Here is a 24,752-nt window from a genome sequence, read left to right on the forward strand (position 1 = left end):
CTTCACAGGCAGATGATCTGAGTGAAGGAGAGCAACAAGGTGAACGAAGATTAAAAAGAAAGAGAATAGCGAACAGAAGATACACAGGTCCTGAATGGGCATATGCTACAACCTCTGAATGGCAACAAGAATTCTTAGCATTTTGCTTTGATCGAGAAGTGCAAGGCCAATACTACGGTACCTGAAGGTAATCTAAGAGAAAATTTGGATAAAATTAATATCGTAAAAACTGAAAAGAAAAAGAGACTTTAGAAAACCACCGGAAAAGTGACACTAAACCTGGATCTGACTTCAAGAAACCTAATTACGACAAGCTGCTAACCTGAATTGACAAAAAGGGTCCTGGAGTGAGTGAAGACGCTGTAAAATTACGCAGAAAGAGTTCGCCTTCTTGAGTTGATTGTTGATCTGCTATTCTGATTCTATATAAACATGGCTTATAGTAGCAAAGGAAGTAAGGTGTGTGGTTGGTTAGGACTTATGGTGAGTGTTGTTTGCGCAATAATGATTGTGGGAGTGATTGTAGGAATGCCGTGGAGAGAGAGTGAAACTATTAATGCAACTACAAAACCTGAGACTACTACTGCTAGTAAACTATCACCGTGGGAGAAATTTGAGCAAGACGCCAGACATCTGCATGAGGGAACTAATGCAAAAGGGGAACTTTCTACTAATGTCTTCTATCGCTTACTATGGCCCTCATTCTGACCCTGGCGGTCGGCGGAGAGACGGCGGTCGGACCGCGAACAGACCGGCGGTATTAAAAATGGCATTCTGACCGCGGCGGTCCCCGCCGCGACCGACCGCTACTTCACCACTCCGACCGCCACGGCGGTCATGACCGCGGGGCTGGAGTTTGCGCACTCCGGCCCGGCGGTCGTCCCAAGACCGCCAAGGGTATTATGACCCTGCCTACCGCCGCGGTTTCTTGCGGGCGGGAACCGCCGTGCGAACCATGGCGGTAAGCACTATCGGGGCCAGGGAATTCCTTCCCTGGCACTGATAGGGGTCTCCCCCACCCCCCACTACCCACCCGAGTCCTCCCCCCACACCCTCCACCCCCCTGCCACCCCCCAGAGGTGGTACGAACCCCCTCCCCACCCCCACCCCGACATGCACATACATGTACCCCGACATGCACACACCCCCAACATGCACATATACACACCCCCTACACACACATACACAACGGGGACACATACCCGCACACATACATGCCAACATGCGCACCTGCCGAACAGCACACATTACCCATAGACACAGCGGCACCCCCCGCCCGCATACACGCACTCACACACTCCCTCTACACACTCACACGCACACCCCCATGCACGCACACATCACACAACACCCCCCCACCCCCTCCCCTCACGGACGATCAACTTACCTTGTGCGTTGGTCCTCCGGGAGGCGACGGGAGCCATAGGGACGTGACCGCCAACAGAAGACCGCCAACAGAAGACCGCCACACAGAAATGTGGGTCGTAATTCTGTGGGCGGTGTTCTGCTGGCGTGGCGGTGGAGGTTGACCAGTCTCCACTTTCCCGCCGACCGCCAGTGTGGCTGCTGGCGGTTTTCCGGCGGAACGCTCCCAGCGGTCAGAATGCGCACAGCGGCACACCGCCGCGGTCGGCGGTCTTCACCGCGGCGGTAACTCAGCGGTCTTGCGAAAAGACCGCCAAGGTCAGAATGAGGGCCTAAATGAGTATGTGGAAACTATGGATGCGAAAGATTGTTATGTGTGCACTAAAATTCCTTCATCTGTGCAGGAGGGAGGTATTTATCATAGCCTCCCTCTTACTTATGGGATTAGCTGCAGCTTGCTATTAACAAGATTTTATAATCAAGCGCATGTGCAATACTTTTATTTGAATCTGGATGTTGTGTTTTCTTTTGTGCCTGTGATTGAATTTTTAAATAAGTTAGCTAAAGAGCATGATATTAAAATAGTTAGAGGATTCTTTGAGCCGACACTTACATTTGGAACTGCTTATGCACATCGCAATAATCTGACTTGCTTACTGTCTTCTGTAGAGAAAAGCTTTTTAGATCACACAGATGATAGACGCAAAGCATTAAAGGAGAGGTTAGAAAAAGGCTTAGAAAAACGTACTTACGCAAATGATTATGCTTACACGGCAATTAAAACACAAGGCAAATTAGCTTTAGATGCATTACATGTAGGTAGACTGTGTATATATAGGCCAAAGTCTGATCAAGACAATCTATTTGTAGGTACGAGTGAATGTAGACATGTGTTTCTGTTTCAGAGTAAATGGACCTTTATGTTAAACGGACAAGACCCAGCGATTCATGGAATCTATTACATCTGTGGGTTAAATGCATATTACCGTCTCCCTAAGGGATGGTATGGGACATGTTATTTGGGAATAGTATTCCCAAAGATATACCAGATTGATGACTTGAAACAAATACCTAAAACGTCTGAAATACAACATACTAGACAAAAACGAGAATCAGTGGCGGCTGTCATTGGTGACATATTTGGAGCTATAATCCCATCAGTGGGGGTTATCTTAAATTCCATGAAAATTCAAAAGTTGTCTACTATTGTGGATAACATGCTGACAAATTTTACAGGAGCAATACTTCTGATGGATACTGAACTTGCTGCAGAAAGAGCTATGACTCTTCAAAACCGGCTTGCTTTAGACATTCTTTTAGTAAAGAGTGGAGGTGTGTGCGAAATGCTTAATGAACGTCATTGCTGTTCATTCATACCTGACAACAGTAAGAAAATTAGAAGCATGCTTACTAACCTTACTAGAGATAGTACAGAATTGAAGGATCTAAAAGAACCTGGTGTTTGGGAAAAATTTGGAAAAGGAATTGCCCGAGTGGGAAGCTGGTTTACCAACATTTGGAATGGGGTACTTGCAAAAATTATGATAGGACTAATAATTGTTTTGATTTGTCTATTAGGATTATGGGGGGCATGCAAAATTAATGACAAAATAAAAAGAAATCTGTCAAAAAGAGCCAGACAAAATGAAAAAAGTGAAAGAGAGAAAATGTTCAATGAAATATAGGAAAGCTCACATAAAGGGAAAGATGTTGAAATGCGTATCATGCGCAAGGTGAAAAATTAAAAGATCAAAAGATTGTGTGATGACGAGCGTCATCAGAGGAGGGACCAGAGAGAGTGTAGTTTAAAATATTACATGTTATAGATGTGAAATGTTTAACAATGCTGCATTAATAATTGAAATGTATTAATAAACGTGGAGAATTATTCACCTGTGTAAACTAATGTCAACTAGAAGAAATAATCATTTATAATTGTGTGCATTATCACGTATAAAACCGCATTCATTAGAACTCGTACATCTTAAGTTAGCATGAGTCGCGAATTAGATGTGTAACTCTCATATTAAAAGCGTATTTTTCTGTTTCTCCAGTGTGCTGACTTGCAAAAGACCATGACCCAGCGATTGTTCTTTTTCCTCACTTATTCGCTACAATGCCCAATTCTCCCATTCGCATGCTAGTAGCTTTTAGTATAAATTATGTGACTTCGAAACAAACATGGACACTTTCAAGTACAATAAAGCGAGGAGAAGAGAACTCTTGACCCGAGATGTGTGCCAAGGAGATGAATTAACCCCGGATATGCCACCTACGAAAAACGTCAATTATGAAGACCAATTAGGATTTAGGATGATATCATGAAATGACAAATGCATTACTTAATGTATAATTTGATTGGTTACCAATAGTGGGGTGTAGTGACTGACCAATAGAATCTTGTGGGAATGTATTTTGGGAAAAGGGATAAAAACCCATGACACAGGAGACAAGACGCATTAGGTAGGGAATGATATCGATTGCATCCAGAAACTCTGTCACTCTATTTGGTGACTTGAGACTAGACAACCATCCTTGCCCATAGACTGCCCCGTTACAATTTCCTCCTTAAGGGGAGAGTGTCCCTTGCCTTTACTTAGATAGACTGACGGTGATCTAACTGATGTCCTGAAGACGAAGACTGATCCTGTATGCTGACCGATCCAGAGGAGGGTAATAATATTACTAATGAAATCTATTTGCCTTTTCTTTCAAGGTACCAACTGCTGTATGTTTTTGATTAGAGATCTTAGCTAGAAGTTTTCCAAATTGATGTTCTAAGTTGTTTTACATGAAGCCCCACATGTTAATGCTAATTTGAGGTTAGATGAGGTATTCATTAGACTGACAGAACTGACGTGACTGACGTGGTGCTATGCTGAACTGAGACCTCTAGGGGGTATTATGTGTCGCGATCTGTTCTTATTGACATAATTATCTTATGTTCTTGATCTTTGCATTATTGAAAGCTTATCGTAGTTGTCTCCTTGTGATTATGTTCATATGCTTCTTGGTTTTGAGACTAATGCACTTACTATTAGATTGTAATCAATAGGGAATAAAATTCACTAAAATCTCTATTAAGGTGTGGTTATTCGAGACTGAAAGGTCATGATTGCGCCAAAGGTTTATTAATGACTGAAGTGAAATATATTTTGATGCTAACTTTTGACAATGTTATTGACATATTGATTGGCTTATTGATTGGTTATCTCGTCTTACGGAGTCTCACCACTGGGCCCAAAGATTCATCGACCTAAAACGAGTCCTGATGTGTATAAATTAACATAGACGGACGCGTTAGCACTAGTTAACTCCAGATATTGGAAGGTGTCGAAAGACCAGGGGAGGCTGCCTCTATCCAACATGTTTTGACGTTCAAGCTCAACACTATGTAGCAGGAATATACAAGACTTTCCACCCAGTTCACTCTGAGGACCGCCAGGTCTCCAAAGTGAGCAAGGAGAGCGTAGAGGGGTGGCAATGTTGAGACGTTGTCTTGTAAATTTATGAGGACATCATCCGCATATAGTGATACAATATGTCAATTGGGCCCCACCTTGATGCCCCATTCCAGGCCTCCTGAGCGAAGTATGGCTGCCAGTGGTTCTATGGCTAAGGCGAACAGTACTGGTTATAAGGAGCAGCCCTGGAAAGTGCCTTATTCTATGGGGAAGGAACGCAACATACACTGTCCGCTGCAGACTCGCACTCATGGACTAGTGTATTGGAGCTTCATCCAACTCAGGAAATTAGGTCTCATTCCAAAAGTTTGTAATACCTGTAGCAAATAGGGCCAGCTGAGTATATCAAATGCTTTCTCAAAGTCTAAGGAGACTGCCACTGAAAGGTCTGTCTCTGTGTCCAGTCCATCTATAACATGACACGAGCGCTGGATGTTAAAATGCATTGCCCTCCCGGGGACAAAGCCACACTGCTCACAGTGGACAAGACCACCTAAGGTCGAGAGCAATCTGTTGATGAGGATCTTGCTCAGGATCTTATACTCAATGTTTAGCATTGACAAGGGACTATAGGAGCTCACTTCCAGGGGATCCCTACCCATTTTTGGTAGCACGATTATTAGCGCTTCACATAGGGAATACGGGATAGCCCCTTGTTGATGTACCTCTTGGTAGACTTTGAGGAGCCGAGGGGCAAGAGCAGTCTTAAAGGCTGCATAGTACTTGACAGGAAACCCATCCATGCCTGGTGTTTTGCCCTGCGCCATCTGACGTATTACTAGAGTGATTTCCTCTATTTGAAGAGGCTGCTCTGGGTCTTGCAGTTGTAGGAGGGTTAATGTAGGGATCTTACACTTGCATATAGTCCTGTAATTGGGTGGTAGGGGGTTCTCCATGGAAGGAGTATGGATGCTCACAATATTTGGTGAATACCTCTTTGATGTCCAATTGGGTATTTTTTATGACTCCCGAATGATCGTGTATGGCACCCACCAAAGTCTTAGGGGTCTCTTATCATAATAGCCATGCCAATATATGCCCAGGTTTGTCACCAGCAGCATGCTTACGGGCTATGAAGGACCTATAATACAGATCTTTGAGTCGTTTCAGTTTCTCTAGTAATGGTGATGCAGGGCCGGCAGTTGTGTGTGCGCTGTTGGATTCGCTAATGCCTCCAACTCTCATGAGTGGATAGGTTTTTGAAGCTCCAGCACACTGCAATGAAGGGCTGTTTGAGTCCCCCATGCCGTGACAATACAGAGCCCTCTCATGATCGGAAATCTACATGGCTAGCGCATCTCAATATGCTGTGTCCTGTAAGGCTTCTATGCGAAGGCACCATCAGGGTATGGTGGGTCATGGTCTCCCCCATTGAAATGTGACCTTAAGTGGATTCTGATCCGAGAATGTCCTGCCTAGATATTCAGAGTTGCGAATAAGAGGCCAGCATTTAGTATTACAGAAGAAATAGTCTAGGCACGTGTGGACTTGATGTCCTGCGCATAGTATGAATACTCCCTTTCCTCCAGGTGGCCCAAATGCCATATATCATGTAGATCTGATGCTCTAGCCCATTGCTGAAAGTATTTAGTTGCCTGTATACGGGCTGTGTTCGGTAATGGAGGTAATGAGCAATCCCAGTCAGTAATTTGTATACAATTGAAGGCCTCTCCTCACATTCCCGGAACTTGTGGTGCGAGCAGCATAGTAGGTGAGAGGGTGTCCAAAAGAGCACCTTGAGCATTATTAGGTGCATACAGGGATACTACATAAAAGGAATGCCCATCTATGTTGCCCTCCACCATTACGTATCATCCCTCAGTGTCTATTAAGACCCTACTTTTCACAAAGGGAGCTACTGGACTGAAGTAAGGGTGCGCTGGCATAGGCTGAGTATCCCGTACCACATACCTGTCCACTTCATCTTCTATTGACCTTGTCTAACTCCCCCAGTTGGGTCTCCTGAAGACAGGTGAAGTGAATATGTAGATGTCTAAGGCGCGCATAGATTTTATGTCTCTGAGCTCGGGTAGCTATAACACCGATATTCCTCTCTCGTCAGTCACTGGGAGAGGAACTCGCCTCATAGGTCATTTGCTGAACGTGGAGTAATCTTTGGACCTGGATGGGTTCTGGTGCCGGGAGAACTACCAAAGTCCGATCTGGAGTCTGAGAGCTTCTCAGGGCATAGGAGTGCAAAGGGGGTCGAGCTGTGGATGGAGGCCTCTGAAATCGCTCTTTCTTGTTCAGCTTGTCATCTGGTTAGTTTTGCCTTGAGTAATCTCTTTTTTTGACTCCATGATTTGGGTGTAAGCCATTTTCCAGTTTCTAAGGTGTCTCCGGGCGCACCTGACAAATGTTTAGCATTAAGCCAGGTCCATACATCCTCTGATAAGTAGAAGGCATGTTCTGTGTCTCAAGCTGGAGCTTTGCTGGAAATAGCAGGGCATACTTCAAATTTACTTAGCGGACACGCTGCTTGACCCTGGCATAGGAGTTCTGTTGACATCGTACCGCCATAGTGAAATCGGGATCTGCTGTGATTGTGTTATTTTTATATTGCCAGGAACCTTTGGTGCCAGATCAGTGTAAGAGTAAGTCCCGGTAGTTGAGCAGATGGGCTTTATTGGCTTTGGTGGGGTGCCAGGTCTGCCTGGACTACTATGTGCCCATTCAATGGAGAAGCACTTCAGTATTTTGTCATCCAAAACTGTTTCAAGCAATAACTCCATGCTAGGGCCCTCGACGCATTCAGGGATGGCCGAAATATAATGAGGAGCTGCAGTGCAACCAGTTTAGGCCTGTGAGCAAGATCCTCTGCACTGCACTGCACAGTGTCCACAGAATATGGATGTTTCAACAAACTGTGTGGTACCCCTGTCGCTGGGCGCTGAGTTTGCTGTGTGCAAAAGGTGGGTCGCAGAGCACAGGGGGTGTCAAAGGTTCAGTGTAGTACCCCTGTGTCTGCCAGGTGACAGGGCAGGTCAAGCCTTTAATCCTCAGAGGGAGGGCACTAATGTTCCCTTGTGGTTGATGCAGCAGTGCAGTAACAGAGGTCTTTTGCTGCAATGTAAGCAATGGAAAGAGGTCAGGCAGTGGGCACAATGTCTTACTGGTGGAGCGCTCTTTTTGCAGATTAATAGGTCTGTCCCTAGTCCTATTAGGCAGATGATAGGAAGGCAGGAGGGCTTTCGGGGAGCGGCGTGCCTACCTTCAATTATGTGCCTCTGCTGAGGCAGCAAGTGCCAAGTGCAGGTGGGGGTCTCCGTGTCTGCCACTCCGGTGCACGTCCATCCGCCCAGAGCAGCTGTGTCCCGGATCCTCAATCACCTTGGAAGTGGCCTGTACACCACTCCAACTCATCGCAGTGAGCCACACTGCGCTTCTATCTTGCCAAAAGAAGGGGCCGGAGCCACACCAGTCTAGGCCTACACCGATCCGCAGACCAAGGTCACACTCAGTGATGGGGCCAGCACCGCGGGGCCGGGGATGAGTCACTGACGCCCGCTCAGATAGTGTTTGCAGTGTCAGAAGCCTCCAGGCTCCCCGGTACGGTCGTGCAGAGGTCAGAGCAGGGCCCAGGCATTGCCTCGCCCCGGGGCCCTCACGGCCCTGGTAGCCAGGTCGCCTCAGTGCAGCGCCACTTTTTTTGCACCCCTTAGTGCCCCCTAACGCTGTCATGTGTGTGCGTATTTAAAATATGGCACACTATGGCAGTAGTAAGGGGACTAGCGTCAGAAATTTTTATGCTAGTCCGGTGCGTTGTAGGATTAGCCTCTTTATAACAATTGCTCTGAGCAGGCATCAAAAGTGCCAAATAAATGATGCAAAGAAATCTCTTAGATATACCCCTTTTGCATGGTGCAGGCATAATGTAGCACAGACGGTTACAAAATGGCACAATGTATGCATTACGCCACTTTTTAAATATTGGCGCAGCGTTTTTGGCCTTCTAACGCTACATTAGCGTAAAAAAATGACGCTAATGCGGCGTTAGGGGCTCTTAAATATGCCCCATAGTTTACTGAAAACAACAACAGGGTTGTCATTTGATGTGAACAAGTGGTTAATTTCAAGATTGCAGGGGTTCTGAATGTTTAGTTAGGATATGCGCCCTAATGTTAACTTACCTACCTCAAAAATGTATGTTTCACATTCCACTCAAATAAGCTTGAGCTATGAAGTGGGCTGGTTTCTGAACCGATACATCAGAAATAAACAAACTTAAATAGATTGCACTCAAGTGGAAGTGAGAAGTTGTAAGTCAAAGGAGAAGGAACCTTGCCCCCTCTGTGCCAATCATGATAACCAGAGACCTAATTAATAATTGTTACAAGTGTTGGATGGGTGAGACACCAAGGGGCATATTAAAGAGCCCCCAGTGCCTCCTTGTGCAACATTTCCGTCATTTTTTTGTATGCAAATGTTGCCCAACGAGGCTAAAAACGAAATTTGGGTTAATACAAAAAAAAGAAATTCCATGGGAAATAAAGGAAGAATCACCACAAACTGGAATCAGCAGTAATATTTGGGAATATTACAGCTTGATTCGAGCTCATTAGTGGCATGCCTATTTAAATATCATGAGATTGTAATTCATGCGCCAAATGATGCAGTAGCAGTTCAACATTGCTGAGTTGAATAGGGCAGTGGGTGAAAGATGGACAGAAACGCAACATGTACTGCATTCCTGGCTCTTGTTCTACTAGTGATTACAGCCCTTTGGAAGAAGCTAAATTTATAAAAAGCCTGCTGGGTCATAAAGAGCTGGCAAGTGGTCTGAGGATACTGTACTATTAATTTACAGATGTTGCACACACAGAACAAGTAGTTCATGGGTGGGAGGCACAAGGACATAATATCAATAAGAAATTGAGAAAGCTAGCATTAAAAAAACATTAAAAAAGAGAGATAAAGAAGAAGGAAGTGTATGGTGCTGGTAGAAATAGGCAGCCAATTAAATTAAAAACAGACATAGGGGGTCATTACGATCCCCGGTGGTTCAGACCACCATGCCGGCAGCGGGAGCAAAGCCTGCCACCAGCGCGGTGGTCTGAACTGCCATATAATGGAAACAGTGAGGGCCGCCATACGCCCTCCTCCACTGCCAGGGTGTCACCGACAAGCAGCCTGACGGTGGAGGGAAACATTTTCCGACAGGGCAGCACTGCAAGCAGCGCTGCTCCTCGGATAATGATCCTTTTTTCCACTAGCCTTTACCTGGTGGGTTCCCCTGCCAGGCAAACGCTGGCGCAAGGGGTGCTCTGGGGCCCCCCTGGGGGCCCCTGCATTGCCCATGCACTTGGCATGGGCAGTGCAGGGGCCCCCGTGCAGTGCCTCATCGTGCCAGGTCACAGCCCGATTTACGGGCAGTGATCTGCGCGACGGGTGCTGCTGCACCTGCCGCACACCCACATTGATGGCGGCTCCATTTGGAGCCACTGTCAATGTTACGGCCCTTTTCCATACTGGGCCAACGGGGAATACATTATACGGCCGGCGGGGGGACAGTCGGCTGGCGGTCTTCTTTTGACCGCCAGCGCGGATCTCGGCAGTTTTTACCGTCAAGATCATTATGAGGGCCATAGACTGATATTTTGCACATCTATCACTGAGCACCATCTTCACTCATACCTCTGAAAAATGTCGGCAATATCAATTATGTTTTTTTTTAGTATTTTTATTTAATCATTGACTACCTGTTGTGGTTTTTGGAGCAGTTGATGTGATGTCAATTTCTCCCGCGCCACTTCCACTAAAGCCATTTCCTTCTGTGGGTTCAGGTGAAGTCAAAGAAGGGATTGTACTTCTTTCACTGAATCTTGTTCCATATCCTAATGGAAATACATTGCAAAGAGAAATCTTTAAAGAGAGATGTTTTTGATAGTCATGTTAAAGTTTCAGTTAACCATGTGACACACATAAAAGGAATGTCTGACTGGTCAAATATCATTTACATGCATAGCAGTTGTTGATAATAATTTTTATACTTAACTGGCTATTTTTGAAACAATGCAGTAAATGTAATACTAGTCAACCTGACAGATGGCTTAGGAGTTTCTGTTACCCCACTTTCTTAACATCCATTAATAGAAGGGCCCTAACACCATTGGAAAATACGTACAGGTTTAAGTACAACAGACGTTTTGGTTAATATGAAAAAAAAGAAATGCCATGGGACATAAAGAAAGAATGACCACTAACTGGAATCAGTGGTAAAATTTGGAAATATTACAGTTTGATTCGAGCTCATTCTTGGCATGTATATGTAAATATTTTGCGGTTGTAATTCATGCATCTAATGATGCAGTAGCAGTTCCACATTGCTGAGGTGAATAGCGCAGTGGGTTAAAGATGGACAGGAACGCAACATGAACTGCTATTGTTCTACAAATGATCAGGGCCCATTGGAAGATTCAGATTTAATTTATTGTTTCCGCTAATTAGAACCATAACAATGTTGCCATTTACATAATGAAAGCGTTTCAGTGTGATAAAAAAATTCCTGTAACGGGATAATTATATGTAAAAATAGAAGGAGGACCAATCGATCCGAAAAAAAGCAGCTGGTATTTTCTCAGCTAGTAGTTAAAAAAGGTGTGTCGGTTTAGTCAATCAAAAGTTTCAAAATTACTTGAGTATGTCTCAACGTTCATCAATAACCTGCAAATTATGAACATGCCATAAGAAGCCTACTAAATCTTCTGAAGTGTCTCAGCTTGTAATAAAAAAAAATAATGAAAAAAAATATGCAGATTTAGTCGGGTCCGGTAGATCGAAGTATTTAAATATGACACATCATTCAGTTACTGTCAAATACCTTGAACCCATAGACCCTGGGTGCCGTTGGTGTGATCTCAGTGTGACCAGGGAGGGTGGTGCTGGAAAATCTTGCTGTTTCGACCATGTAGCGCAGTCTGCTTCAATTCTTATTATGCCTTATGTGGCAACTCCAGTTTCAGTACTTGATGAACTTGCAATTTAGCTGGGGATCATGTGGGTTAAAACAAGCTACTATGGGGTCCTCTACAGGTCCGTATGCCTCTCTCATTAAACAATCTTTTGAGGAACCTTCTTCGAAGGTCTAGCAGATCCAGGCAAATGCAGATTATGTGTGCAAGATCTCCTTTTGGCATGGACAATGCCTGCACTTCCGCAAAGTAGTGTTTCTCCTTGACAGCATTGGCTAAGATTGGCAAAATTCCTAGTTCTATTGTCATTCACTGGTGTTTCAAATGTGGCACGTAAGGTGTAAAAAAGGTAAGCGCCTGGTTCTAGTTTGGCTTAGTGCCTTATGATCATCCAAGCATGTGCACGGGCACTAAATTTAACCTTGTCATGAGTGAATGAAAGCAGTTTGCAGGCCTTGTTCACACCTCCTTTGAATGATTTATATGTTGGTGCTGCGCCTCCCACAGGTCTTGAAGCTGTAGTTGGCTGATAGTTAACCAAAGATACTTGTTGTAAACTGAGTGCTGGTCACTTTCTAGGGCCTGCCAAAGTGGGTTGTTCAAATTGTCGGCTGAGTGACTGATTTTGCCAAGTTTTTGCCGCCTCTGAATTTGCTGCCAGATCCTGCCGTACAAGTCCAAATTCCAGACGTAAGTGCGCTGGTGAGGCGGAGTTTGGTAGTTTGAAAACTCACCGGAATACCTTGAGCTGGATTTTATCTATCAAGGGCTCTTCCAGATCATGCATAGCTACTCTGGCATAGGGTAGTGTACGGAGCAACCTGGATGAGATGACGGCTGGGAGTGGGTGGAATGATGGACCATGTAGTCGTTTGGCCAGGAGGGAGAAGGCGTAGGTTAGTGCTGAAGCTCTTTGCACAATGAATTTCTTCTGTTGACTGAAGGTGCCTAGAGATTCTTGAATTACTCCTAGATATATGTAATGCGGCACCACCTCCAGCGAAACATTGCTTAATGCCGTCCTTGATCTGAAGGTCTGCCTGCATCCTACCTGCATTATTTTGGATTTGGACACATTGATTTCCTGCTGATTGTAGTAAACATAGTTGGCCAAGATATTTAGGATCTTTGTAAACCGACCTTTAGTGCAACTAAACAGTGCCAGATCGTCTGCGTATAGTAAATGTGTCCGAGAAAGCCCTCCCAACCGTGGAGGGTGAACATTGCCAGCATCTAAAGCTGGTGTCAGGTCTGCCATAAACAAGTTGAACAAATGGGGAGCAAGCATACAGCTTTTGTTCAGTCTGAGGGTGGTGGAGATTTTCCTTGAGAGACTCAAGACATCTCCGATTTTTATTCACACCCATGCTTCAGAATATAAAGAGATTATTGCATTCAGGAGGGGTGCTGGGAGACTGCATTACTTTAGTTTGCTTCAGAACAGTTGTCTGTTAACTCGGTTGAAGCTGGCATTGAAATCAATGAAGGCAAGATGTAGTTTCCTGTGCCGCCATCTGCTCTGTGAGGAAGGAGGTTATTAGGTTATTCGTCGTTGTGCCCACCTCTTTCCTGAAGCCTGTTTGGTTAGGTGGAACAATATGTTTTTCTAACCCATGCTGTTAGTTCAGCGAGGAGCAGGAGGCGTAGTTCTTTTGCCTCAACATCAATAAGGGCAATTAGCCTGTAGTCACCCGAACTGTTTCTGTTGACTACCTTGAAGATGTGATTAATTATAGAGCATCGCCAGCTCTCTGGGGTGGCTTCTGCCAGCCTTACTTCCTGATATAGGGGGGTCAGCACTTCAAACCAGAAGACTGCTTCATCCCTGAAGATGGCTTGCTGAAGACAGTTTGGCCCGAGGAATACTTCACGGAGAGCCTTAAGGAGTGCTCGGTATGTCCTGCTGGTGGACAAAGTAAGGTCAGTCATTTCTCCGTCCTCGAGCAGGAGGATATGTCCCCTTTTGGGTGTCCAAGATGGTAGTTGAGGAGTGTTTCCACAGGGTTGGCACTTGATAGAAAAGATTGTCTTGTGGTAGCTCACCCATTCATTTTCAGGGATGTATGAGTTGTTAATTAGATTCCCTCGAGCATTTAAATGCTTGATAATTTCCCAGAATTTCCTGAGGCTTTTCCCTTTTGCGGCGTGTATTAGTTTTAACCAGAAAATACTCTTGCCTTTGGATTTTTCTTTCCATATTTGTCTTTTTTATTCTTTTGTTTTTTGTTCTTCAGTTGTTCCCAAAGGTGCTGATTGCCTAGGCATACCTTCAGGCATCTTGGCAACTTCCTTTGAGCTTTTTTAAGTTTAAGAAGATAGCCTGATTTCGAAAGGCGAGCAGGAGTGATTTGGCTGAATTGTGGAGTTGACCATGGTAGGTTAGAATAAGGGTGCTGGTCCAATATTTTCTCTCTGAAGTTTTCCCAGGCGTCCAATATATGACCATTATTTTGGAGGCTCTCCAGCATCTGCAGCTTTGCAGATTAAGATAAAGCTACTATTGTGTTGGATGACCAGCGTAGTCTCTTCAAGCTCGTTGATCCTCTAGAGCCCACTTCTGGCAGGGCCTGGCGGTGCACAGGTGGGGAGGTCCTTAGAGTGAGTATTTGATAAGAGTGGTCGCTAGATGTTAAGTATTTTATTTTGAAATGTTGTACCAGGGGGATAAGAGGCAATGTAACTAAGGTGTAATCTAGGATAGATCGTGAGTTGGGGCCGTGGAAGGTGTAGCTTGGTGGGGAGTCACCTGGGAACCTTCCATTTAGGATCCATAGTTTAAGATATTTCAACGATGTCACCAACTGCGGTCCCTGCTGGTCACAGCGTGTAAAGTTCGATGACACCTGTATCGGGACGTTCCAGCAGGAGATGTTAGTATTTCATCATCCTATTGCACCTTGATTAAGTTTGAATTAAAGTCCCCAGCCAGCATGATGTCCCAGTCTGAATGAGTTTGTCAATGGTGCGAGATGATTGCCGTTAGCCTCTTTATTGCTGCCCGCTTGCGAGAGAGGCCAGGTTGAATATACGAGTTGACCAGCAGCATCCGCGGCCTACCGTTAGTGATCCAGTGGCATAGTTTGATCACTTGGCAGTCTGAGCCTTCTTGTGGCAGCTCTTCTATGTCCATTTTCAAGTTTAGTGAGACGTAGACTGCAAGACCCCCCCTCCCCCTTGGACTTCCGTGATGTTTGGTAGAACAAGAAGCTCATTTTTGGCATGAATTTTTAAATATTTTGAGGTTGTAATTCATGCATCTAATGATGCAGTAGCAGTTCCTCATTGCTGAGATTAATAGGGCAGTGGTTGAAAGATGGACAGAAACGCAACACAAACTGTGTTCCTGGGTCTTGTTTTACAAGTGATCACAGCCCATTGGAAGAAGCGTAATGTACAAACAGTCTGCTAAAACATAAAGAGCTGGCAAGTGGTGTCAGGACACTGTATTCTTAATTTATAGATGTTGCACACACAGCACAGGTAGTTGATGGGTGGGAGGCACAATTGATGTCAGGCACTTTGCTGAGCAGTGTTAAAACACAGAGCAGCAAAATATCCTCTCTAACAGTTGTGAACAGCAAGAGAGTTTCATAGAAAAAGCAGCTATGACATTTGCTATACAGTGGGGAGCAGACAAATGGGCAGAAACAGGTGGAACAATCCTCTGTAAAATGAGCTAAGCAAGAAATTAAGGGGTTAGAAGGAGAAGAATTAATACAACATATGAGAATTTGTATTTTTATACTGGAAATAGAAAGGTACAAGGAGGGAGAGTTTAGATCGATCACCACATAATGAGAAATGGGGTGAGATTTGGATGAAGGAGGCCTGAGTAAGACACATTTGGGAACAAATTACACCCTGTCTTGGAGTAATGAATACAGATCAAACCACCTTGACAAAAGAAGCAAGACCTTCTAATGGAAAAATCACCACCAATAGTTTCAAAACCTCTACATGGATTACTAAAGTACCTGCTGATGTTGAAGAGTTTCTTAAAAGGCCTTCTTCTGGGTATATGACAGAGTAATGTCTAGTATCTTAGTAAAAGCCATTACTATCTGTTGACTGTATTACTTCTACATGATATGTATCAAATATGCATTGTCTACTGATTAAACTGATCATTATCAGACCAAATGTCATAGACACTTAAAAGCAGTGGCCCTGATGTTCATCCATTAATCTCTCCCCACCAGTATTGCCAGTTCTCTGCATTCTGCTAATGCCAGGAATGGTGCGATTAAGGAATATGTCATGTTTTGTTTAAAAACTTGTCAGAGTATGACATTTTCCCTACTTACAGTTGAGTTTGTCTAGTATTTCTGCTAAAAAAACATGGCAAATTCTAGCATGTAAAGTTCAAGAATGTATGTGGTGTTACTGAAAAAATAGAAAATGTGTTGGTGCCAGGTACACCATTGAATATCCATGTAAGAGTTCTGCAGATTCTCATAACAGAAGGCTCCTTGTATGTGAGAGAAAATTACTCTTAAGCTCTAAAGGTTTGTTAGAGTTTAAGAGCAATGACCTATCGAATACCTTACCACCTCTTGAATAATTTGGAAATTCTGAATACCTGTTGTGCTTAACTTGATTAAATGATTGCAGAGAGTGGGAGACTGCTACTATTTATACAGGTCTAGAGTTACATTGAGTCAACAAGTTGTGACACAGAGCAAGACAGAAAAAGGCATAACAGGCCAGAAAGGAGAAGCAAGACAAGGATATATTATCAATGAGAAATTGAGAAAGCTAACATTAAAAAAAACTTAAAAATGTGAGATACAGAGGAAGGAAATATAAGGTGGTTGGAAAAAGAAACATCTTATGAAAATAAAACAAGGCATCTTTTGCACTTCTACCACTGAGAATCATCTTCACCCATGCCACTGAATTACATGGGACATATCAAATATGTTTCTGTTGAGTATTTTTAGTTGAGCACTGGATACCTGTTCTGGTCTGTGCAGCAGTTGTTGTAATGTCAATTTCTCCCGAGCCACTTCCACTAAAGCCACTTCCTTCCGTTGGTTCTAGTGAAGTCACAGAAGGAATTGTAGATCTTTCAGTGAATCGTGTTCCATATCCTAATAGAAATACATTGCAAAGAGAAATCTTTAAAGTGAGATGTTTTTGATAGACATATTAGAGTTTCAGTTAAGCAGTTAACACACACAAAAGGAATGTCTGACTGGTCAAACATAATTTATATGCATAGTGGTTGTTTATAATAATTTGCATATTCAATTGATCATTTTTTAAATAATGCAGTAAATTTAATACCAGTCAAACTGACAGATGACTTGGGAGTTTCTCTTACCCCACGTTCTTAACACCCTTTAATAGCAGGGCCCTAACACCACTGGAAAAAATGTACAAGTTTAAGTTCAGTGGACGTTTTGGTTAAAACGAAAAATAGAAATGCCATGGGACATAAAGGAAGAATTACCACAAACTGGAATCTGCAGTAATATCTGGAAATATTACAGCTTGATTCGAGCTCATTCTTGGCATGTATATTTAAATATTTTGCGGTTGTAATTCATGCATCTAATGATTCAGTAGCAGTTCCACATTGCTGAGTTGAATAGCGCAGTGGGTTAAAGATGGACAGGAACGCAACATGAACTGCGTTCCTGGCTATTGTTCTACAAATGATCAAGGCCCATTGGAAGAAGCAAAATTTACAAACAGCCTGTTGTGTCATAAAGAGCTGACAACTGTTCTGAGGACACCGTACTATTCATTTATAGATGTTGCACACACAGAACAAGTAGTTGATGGGTGGGAGGCACAAGGATGTAATATAAATGAGAAATTGAGAAAGCTGGCATAAAAAAACCTAAAGAGCAAGATAGAGGAAGGAAGTGTATGGTGGTGGAAATAAGACGCACCTTATAAAAATAAATCCAGACATAATCTCATATTTTGCACTTCTGGAATTGAACACCATCTTCGCTTGTGCTGCTGAAAAACTTCAGACATATCATATATGTTTCTCTTGAGTATTTTTAATTAATCATTGGATACCTGTTGTGGTTTTTGGGTCAGTTGTTGTAATGTCAATTTCTCCTGAGCCACTTCCACTAAAGCCACTTCCTTCTGTTGGTTCTGGTGAAGTTACAGAAGGAATTGTAGATCTTTCCGTGAATCTTGTTCCATATCCTAATAGAAATACATTGCAAAGAGAAATATTTAAACTGAGATGTTTTTGATAGTCATATTACAGTTTCAGTTAAGCAGTTGATACACATAAAAGGAATGCCTGACTGGTCAAATATAATTTATATGTATAGTGGTTGTTTATAATAATTTGTATATTCAATTGGTCATTTTTTAAGTTATGCAGTAAATGTAATACCAGTCAACCTGACAGATGACTTAGGATTTTCTCTTACCCCACTTTCTTAACATCCTTTAATAGGAGGGCCCTAACACCATTGGAAAATACGTACAAGTTTAAGTTCAGTGGAAGTTTTGGTTAATACGAAAAAAGAAATGCCATGGGACATAAAGGAAGAATTACCACAAAATGGAATCTGCAGTAATATCTGGAAATATTACAGCTTGATTGGAGCTCATTCTTGGCATGAATATTTAAATATTTTGAGGTTGTAATTCATGCATCTAATGATGCAGTAGCAGTTTCACATTGCTGAGGTGAATAGCGCAGTGGGATAAAGATGGACAGGAACGCAACATGAAGTGCGTTTCTGGCTATTGTTTTACAAATGATCAAGGCCCATTGGAAGAAGCAACATTTTCAAACAGCCTGCTGTGTCATAAAGAGCTGGCAACTGGTCTGAGGACACCGTAATATTCATTTATAGATGTTGCACCCAGAGAACAAGTAGTTCAAGGGTGGGAGGCACAAGGATGTAATATAAATGAGAAATTGAGAAAGCTAGCATAAAAAACTTAGAAGAGTGAGATAGAGGAAGGTAGTGTATGGTGGGGGAAATAAGCATCTAATAAAAATAAATCCAGGTATAGTCTCATATTTTGCACTTCTGCCATTGAACACCATCTTAGCTCGTGCCGCTGAAAAACTTCGGACATATCAAAAATGTTTTTCTTGAGTATTTTGAATTAATCATTGGATACCTGTTGTTGTTTTTGGGTCAGTTGTTGTATTGTCAATTTCTCCTGAGCCACTTCCACTAAAGCCACTTCCTTCTGTTGGTTCTGGTGAAGTTACAGAAGGAATTGTAGATCTTTCAGTGAATCTTGTTCCATATTCTAAAAGAAATACATTGCAAAGAGAAATCTTTCAAGTGAGATGTTTTTGATAGTCATATTAGAGTTTCAGTTAAGCAGTTGACACACATAAAAGGGATGCCTGACTGGACAAATATAATTTATATGCTTGTTGTTTATAATAATTTGTATATTTAATTGGCCATTTTATTTTTTAAATAATTCACTAAATGTAATACCAGTCACTCTGACAGATGACTTAGGAGATTCTCTTACCCCACTTTCTTAACATCCTTCAATGGCAGGGGCACAGCACCATTGGAAAATATGTACAAGTTTAAGTTCAGTGGAAGTTTTAGTTAATACGAAAAAAAGAAATGCCATGGGACATAAATGAGGAATTATCACAAACTGGAATGTGCAGTAATATTTGGGAATATTACAGCTAGATTTATTCTATTCTTGGCATGTCTATTTAAATATTTTGAGGTTGTAATTCCTTCATCTAATGATGCAGTTGCAGTTCCACATTCCTGAGGTGAATAGGGCAGTGGGTGAAAGATGGACAGGAACGCAATATGAGCTGCATTCCTGGCTATTGTTCTACAAATGATCAAGGCCCATTGGAAGAAGCAAAATTTACAGACAGCCTGCTGTGTCATAAAGTGCTGGCAACTGGTATGAAGACAGAGTAATATTCATTTATGGATGTTGCACGCTCACAAAAAGTAGTTGATGGGTGGGAGGCACAAGGATATAATATAAATGAGAAATTGAGAAAGCTGGCATAAAAAAACCTAAAGAGCGAGATAGAGGAAGGAAGTGTATGGTGGTGGAAATAAGAAGCATCTAATAAAAATAAATCAAAGGATAGTCTGATATTTTGCATTTCTTCCGCTGAACACCATCTTTGATATGCCGCTGAAAAACTTCGGACATATCAAATATGTTGTTCTTGATTATTTTTAATTAATTATTGGATACCTGTTGTGGTTTTTGTGGCAATTGTTGTAATGTCAATTTCTCCTGAGCCACTTCCACTAAAGCCACTTCCTTCCGTTGGTTCTGGTGAAGTCACAGAAGGAATTGCAGATCTTTCAGTGAATTTTGTTCCATATCCTAATAGAAATACATTGCAAAGAGAAATATTTAAAGTGAGATGTTTTTGATAGTCATATTAGAGTTTCAGTTAAGCAGTAGACACACATAAAAGGAATGCCTAACTGGTCAAATATCATTTATATGCATAGTGGTTGTTTATAATAATTTGCATATTCAATTGGTCATTTTTTAAGTAATGCAGTAACTGTAATACCAGTCAAGCTGACAGATGACTTAGGAGTTTGTCTTACCCCACTTTCTTAACATCCTTTAATAGCAGGGCCCTAACACCATTGGAAAACACAAACAAGTTTAAATTTAGTGGAAGTTTTAGTTAATACGAAAAAAGAAATGCCATGGGACATAAAGGAAGAATTACCACAAAATGAAATCTGCAGTAATATTTGGAAATATTACAGCTTGATTTGAGCTCATTCTGGGCATAAATATTTAAAGATTTTGAGGTTGTAATTCATGCATCTAATGATGCAGTAGCAGTTTCACATTGCTGAGGTGAATAGCGCAGTGGGATAAAGATGGACAGGAACGCAACATGAACTGCGTTTCTGGCTATTGTTTTACAAATGATCAAGGCCCATTGGAAGAAGCAACATTTTCAAACAGCCTGCTGTGTCATAAAGAGCTGGCAACTGGTCTGAGGACACCGTAATATTCATTTATAGATGTTGCAACCAGAGAACAAGTAGTTCAAGGGTGGGAGGCACAAGGATATAATATAAATGAGAAATTGAGAAAGCAAGCATAAAAAACTTAAAAGAGTGAGATAGAGGAAGAAAGTGTATGATGGTGGAAATAAGAAGCATCTAATAAAAATAAATCAAGACATAATCTCATATTTTGCACTTCTGGAATTGAACACCATCTTCGCTTGTGCCGCTCCAAAGCTTCGAACATATCATATATGTTTCTCTTGAGTATTTTTCATTAATCATTTGATACCTGTTGTGGTTTTTGGGTCAGTTGTTGTAATGTCAATTTCTCCTGAGCCACTTCCACTAAAGCCACTTCCTTCTGTTGGTTCTGGTGAAGTTACAGAAGGAATTGTGGATCTTTCAGTGAATCTTGTTCCATATCCTAATAGAAATACATTGCAAAGAGAAATATTTAAACTGAGATGTTTTTGATAGTCATATTACAGTTTCAGTTAAGCAGTTGATACACATAAAAGGAATGCCTGACTGGTCAAATAATTTATATGTATAGTGGTTGTTTATAATAATTTGTATATTCAATTGGTCATTTTTTAAGTTATGCAGTAAATGTAATACCAGTCAACCTGACAGATGACTTAGGATTTTCTCTTACCCCACTTTCTTAACATCCTTTAATAGGAGGGCCCTAACACCATTGGAAAATACGTACAAGTTTAAGTTCAGTGGAAGTTTTGGTTAATACCAAATAAGAAATGCCATGGGACATAAAGGAAGAATTACCACAAAATGGAATCTGCAGTAATATTTGGAAATATTACAGCTTGATTGGAGCTCATTCTTGGCATGAATATTTAAATATTTTGGGGTTGTAATTCATGCATTTAATGATGCAGTAGCAGTTTCACATTGCTGAGGTGAATAGCGCAGTGGGATAAAGATGGACAGGAACGCAACATGAAGTGCGTTTCTGGCTATTGTTTTACAAATGATCAAGGCCCATTGGAAGAAGCAACATTTTCAAACAGCCTGCTGTGTCATAAAGAGCTGGCAACTGGTCTGAGGACACCGTAATATTCATTTATAGATGTTGCACCCAGAGAACAAGTAGTTCAAGGGTGGGAGGCACAAGGATGTAATATAAATGAGAAATTGAGAAAGCTAGCATAAAAAACTTAGAAGAGTGAGATAGAGGAAGGTAGTGTATGGTGGGGGAAATAAGCATCTAATAAAAATAAATCCAGGTATAGTCTCATATTTTGCACTTCTGCCATTGAACACCATCTTAGCTCGTGCCGCTGAAAAACTTCGGACATATCAAAAAGAAAATTCTTCAGTATTTTGAATTAATCTTTGAATACCTGTTGTTGTTTTTGAGGCAGTTGTTGTACTGTCATTTTCTCCTGAGCCACTTCCACTAAAGCCACTTCCTTCTGTTGGTTTTGGTGAAGTCACAGAAGGAATTGTAGATCTTTCAGTGAATCTTGTTCCATATCCTAATAGAAAAACATTGCAAAGAGAAATCTTTCAAGTGAGATGTTTTTGATAGTCATATTAGAGTTTCAGTTAAGCAGTTGACACACATAAAAGGGATGCCTGACTGGACAAATATAATTTATATGCTTGTTGTTTATAATAATTTGTATATTTAATTGGCCATTTTATTTTTTTAATAATTCACTAAATGTAATACCAGTTACTCTGACAGATGACTTAGGAGATTCTCTTACCCCACTTTCTTAACATCCTTCAATGGCAGGGCCACACACCATTGGAAAATATGTACAAGTTTAAGTTCAGTGGAAGTTTTAGTTAATACGAAAAAAAGAAATGCCATGGGACATAAATGAGGAATTATCACAAACTGGAATGTGCAGTAATATTTGGAAATATTACAGCTAGATTTATTCTATTCTTGGCATGTATATTTAAATATTTTGAGGTTGTAATTCCTTCATCTAATGATGCAGTTCCACATTCCTGAGGTGAATAGGGCAGTGGGTGAAAGATGGACAGGAACGCAATATGAGCTGCATTCCTGGCTATTGTTCTACAAATGATCAAGGCCCATTGGAAAAGGCAAAATTTACAAACAGCCTGCTGTGTCATAAAGTGCTGGCAACTGGTATGAAGACAGAGTAATATTCATTTATGGATGTTGCACGCTTAAAACAAGTAGTTGATGGGTGGGAGGTACAAGGATATAATATAAATGAGAAATTGAGAAAGCTGGCATAAAAAAACCTAAAGAGCGAGATAGAGGAAGGAAGTGTATGGTGGTGGAAATATGAAGCATCTAATAAAAATAAATCAAGGGATAGTCTGATATTTTGCATTTCTTCCGCTGAACACCATCTTTGATATGCCGCTGAAAAACTTCGGACATATCAAATATGTTGTTCTTGATTATTTTTAATTAATTATTGGATACCTGTTGTGGTTTTTGGGTCAGTTGTTGTAATGTCAATTTCACCTGAGCCACTTCCACTAAAGCCACTTCCTTCCGTTGGTTCTGGTGAAGTCACAGAAGGAATTGCAGATCTTTCAGTGAATTTTGTTCCATATCCTAATAGAAATACATTGCAAAGAGAAATCTTTAAAGTGAGATGTTTTTGATAGTCATATTAGAGTTTCAGTTAATCAGTAGACACACATAAAAGGAATGCCTAACTGGTCAAATATCATTTATATGCATAGTGGTTGTTTATAATAATTTGCATATTCAATTGGTCATTTTTTAAATAATGCAGTAAATGTAATACCAGTCAAACTGACAGATGACTTGGGAGTTTCTCTTACCCTACTTTCTTAACATCCTTTACTAGCAGGGCCCTAACACCACTGGAAAAAATGTACAAGTTTAAGTTCAGTGGACGTTTTGGTTAAAACAAAAAAAGAAATGTCATGGGACATAAAGGAATAATTGGCACAAACTGGAATCTGCAGTAATATCTGGAAATAGTACAGCTTGATTCGAGCTCATTCTTGGCATGTATATTTAAATATTTTGAGGTTGTAATTCATGCATCTAATGATGCAGAAGCAGTTCCACATTCCTGAGGTGAATAGGGCAGTGGGTGAAAGATGGACAGGAACGCAATATGAGCTGCATTCCTGGCTATTGTTTTACACATGATCAAGGCCCATTGGAAGAAGCAACATTTTCAAACAGCCTGCTGTGTCATAAAGAGCTGGCAACTGGTCTGAGGACACAGTAATATTAATTTATAGATGTTGCACCCAGAGAACAAGTAGTTCAAGGGTGAGAGGCACAAGGATATAATATAAATGAGAAATTGAGAAAGCAAGCATAAAAAACTTAAAAGAGTGAGATAGAGGAAGGAAGTGTATGATGGTGGAAATAAGAAGCATCTAATAAAAATAAATCAAGACATAATCTCATATTTTGCACTTCTGGAATTGAACACCATCTTCGCTTGTGCCGCTCCAAAACTTCGAACATATCATATATGTTTCTCTTGAGTATTTTTTTTATTAATCATTGGATACCTGTTGTGGTTTCTGGGTCAGTTGTTGTACTGTCAATTTCTCCTGAGCCACTTCCACTAAAGCCACTTCCTTCTGTTGGTTCTGGTGAAGTTACAGAAGGAATTGTACATCTTTCAGTGAATCTTGTTCCATATCCTAATAGAAATACATTTCAAAGAGAAATCTTTAAAGTGAGATGTTTTTGATAGTCATATTAGAGTTTCAGTTAAGCAGTTGATACACATAAAAGGAATGCCTGACTTGTCAAATATCATTTATATGTATAGTGGTTGTTTATAATAATTTGTATATTCAATTGGTCAATTTTTTAAATAATGCAGTAAATGTAATACCAGTCAAGCTGACAGATGACTTAGGAGTTTCTCTTACCCCACTTTCTTAACATCCTTTAATAGCAGGGCCCTAACACCATTGGAAAATACGTACAAGTTTAAGTTTAGTGGAAGTTTTGGTTAAAATGGAAAAAAAAAGAAATGCCATGGGACATAAAGGAAGAATTACCACAAACTGGAATCTGCAGTAATATCTGG

The 24,752-nt window shown here is 41.4% G+C and overlaps 1 protein-coding gene across 1 annotated transcript in view; it reads right to left on the bottom strand.

Annotated features, from left to right (window-relative positions):
• The window catches only part of LOC138265053 (putative per-hexamer repeat protein 5), a 52,357-nt gene that overhangs the window by 14,717 nt on the left and 12,888 nt on the right, over window positions 1–24,752 (bottom strand). The window contains exons 14-22 of the mRNA XM_069212600.1: window positions 24,223–24,357; window positions 23,144–23,278; window positions 22,074–22,208; window positions 21,002–21,136; window positions 19,925–20,059; window positions 18,848–18,982; window positions 17,774–17,908; window positions 16,696–16,830; window positions 10,529–10,663 (exon numbers count right to left, since the gene is read on the bottom strand). Coding sequence (XP_069068701.1) covers window positions 10,529–10,663; window positions 16,696–16,830; window positions 17,774–17,908; window positions 18,848–18,982; window positions 19,925–20,059; window positions 21,002–21,136; window positions 22,074–22,208; window positions 23,144–23,278; window positions 24,223–24,357 — 1,215 coding nt within the window. The remainder of the gene's footprint in view (window positions 1–10,528; window positions 10,664–16,695; window positions 16,831–17,773; window positions 17,909–18,847; window positions 18,983–19,924; window positions 20,060–21,001; window positions 21,137–22,073; window positions 22,209–23,143; window positions 23,279–24,222; window positions 24,358–24,752) is intronic.

The sequence above is a fragment of the Pleurodeles waltl genome, chromosome 11, assembly GCF_031143425.1.
Source record: "Pleurodeles waltl isolate 20211129_DDA chromosome 11, aPleWal1.hap1.20221129, whole genome shotgun sequence".
In the NCBI taxonomy this organism is placed as follows: domain Eukaryota; kingdom Metazoa; phylum Chordata; class Amphibia; order Caudata; family Salamandridae; genus Pleurodeles; species Pleurodeles waltl.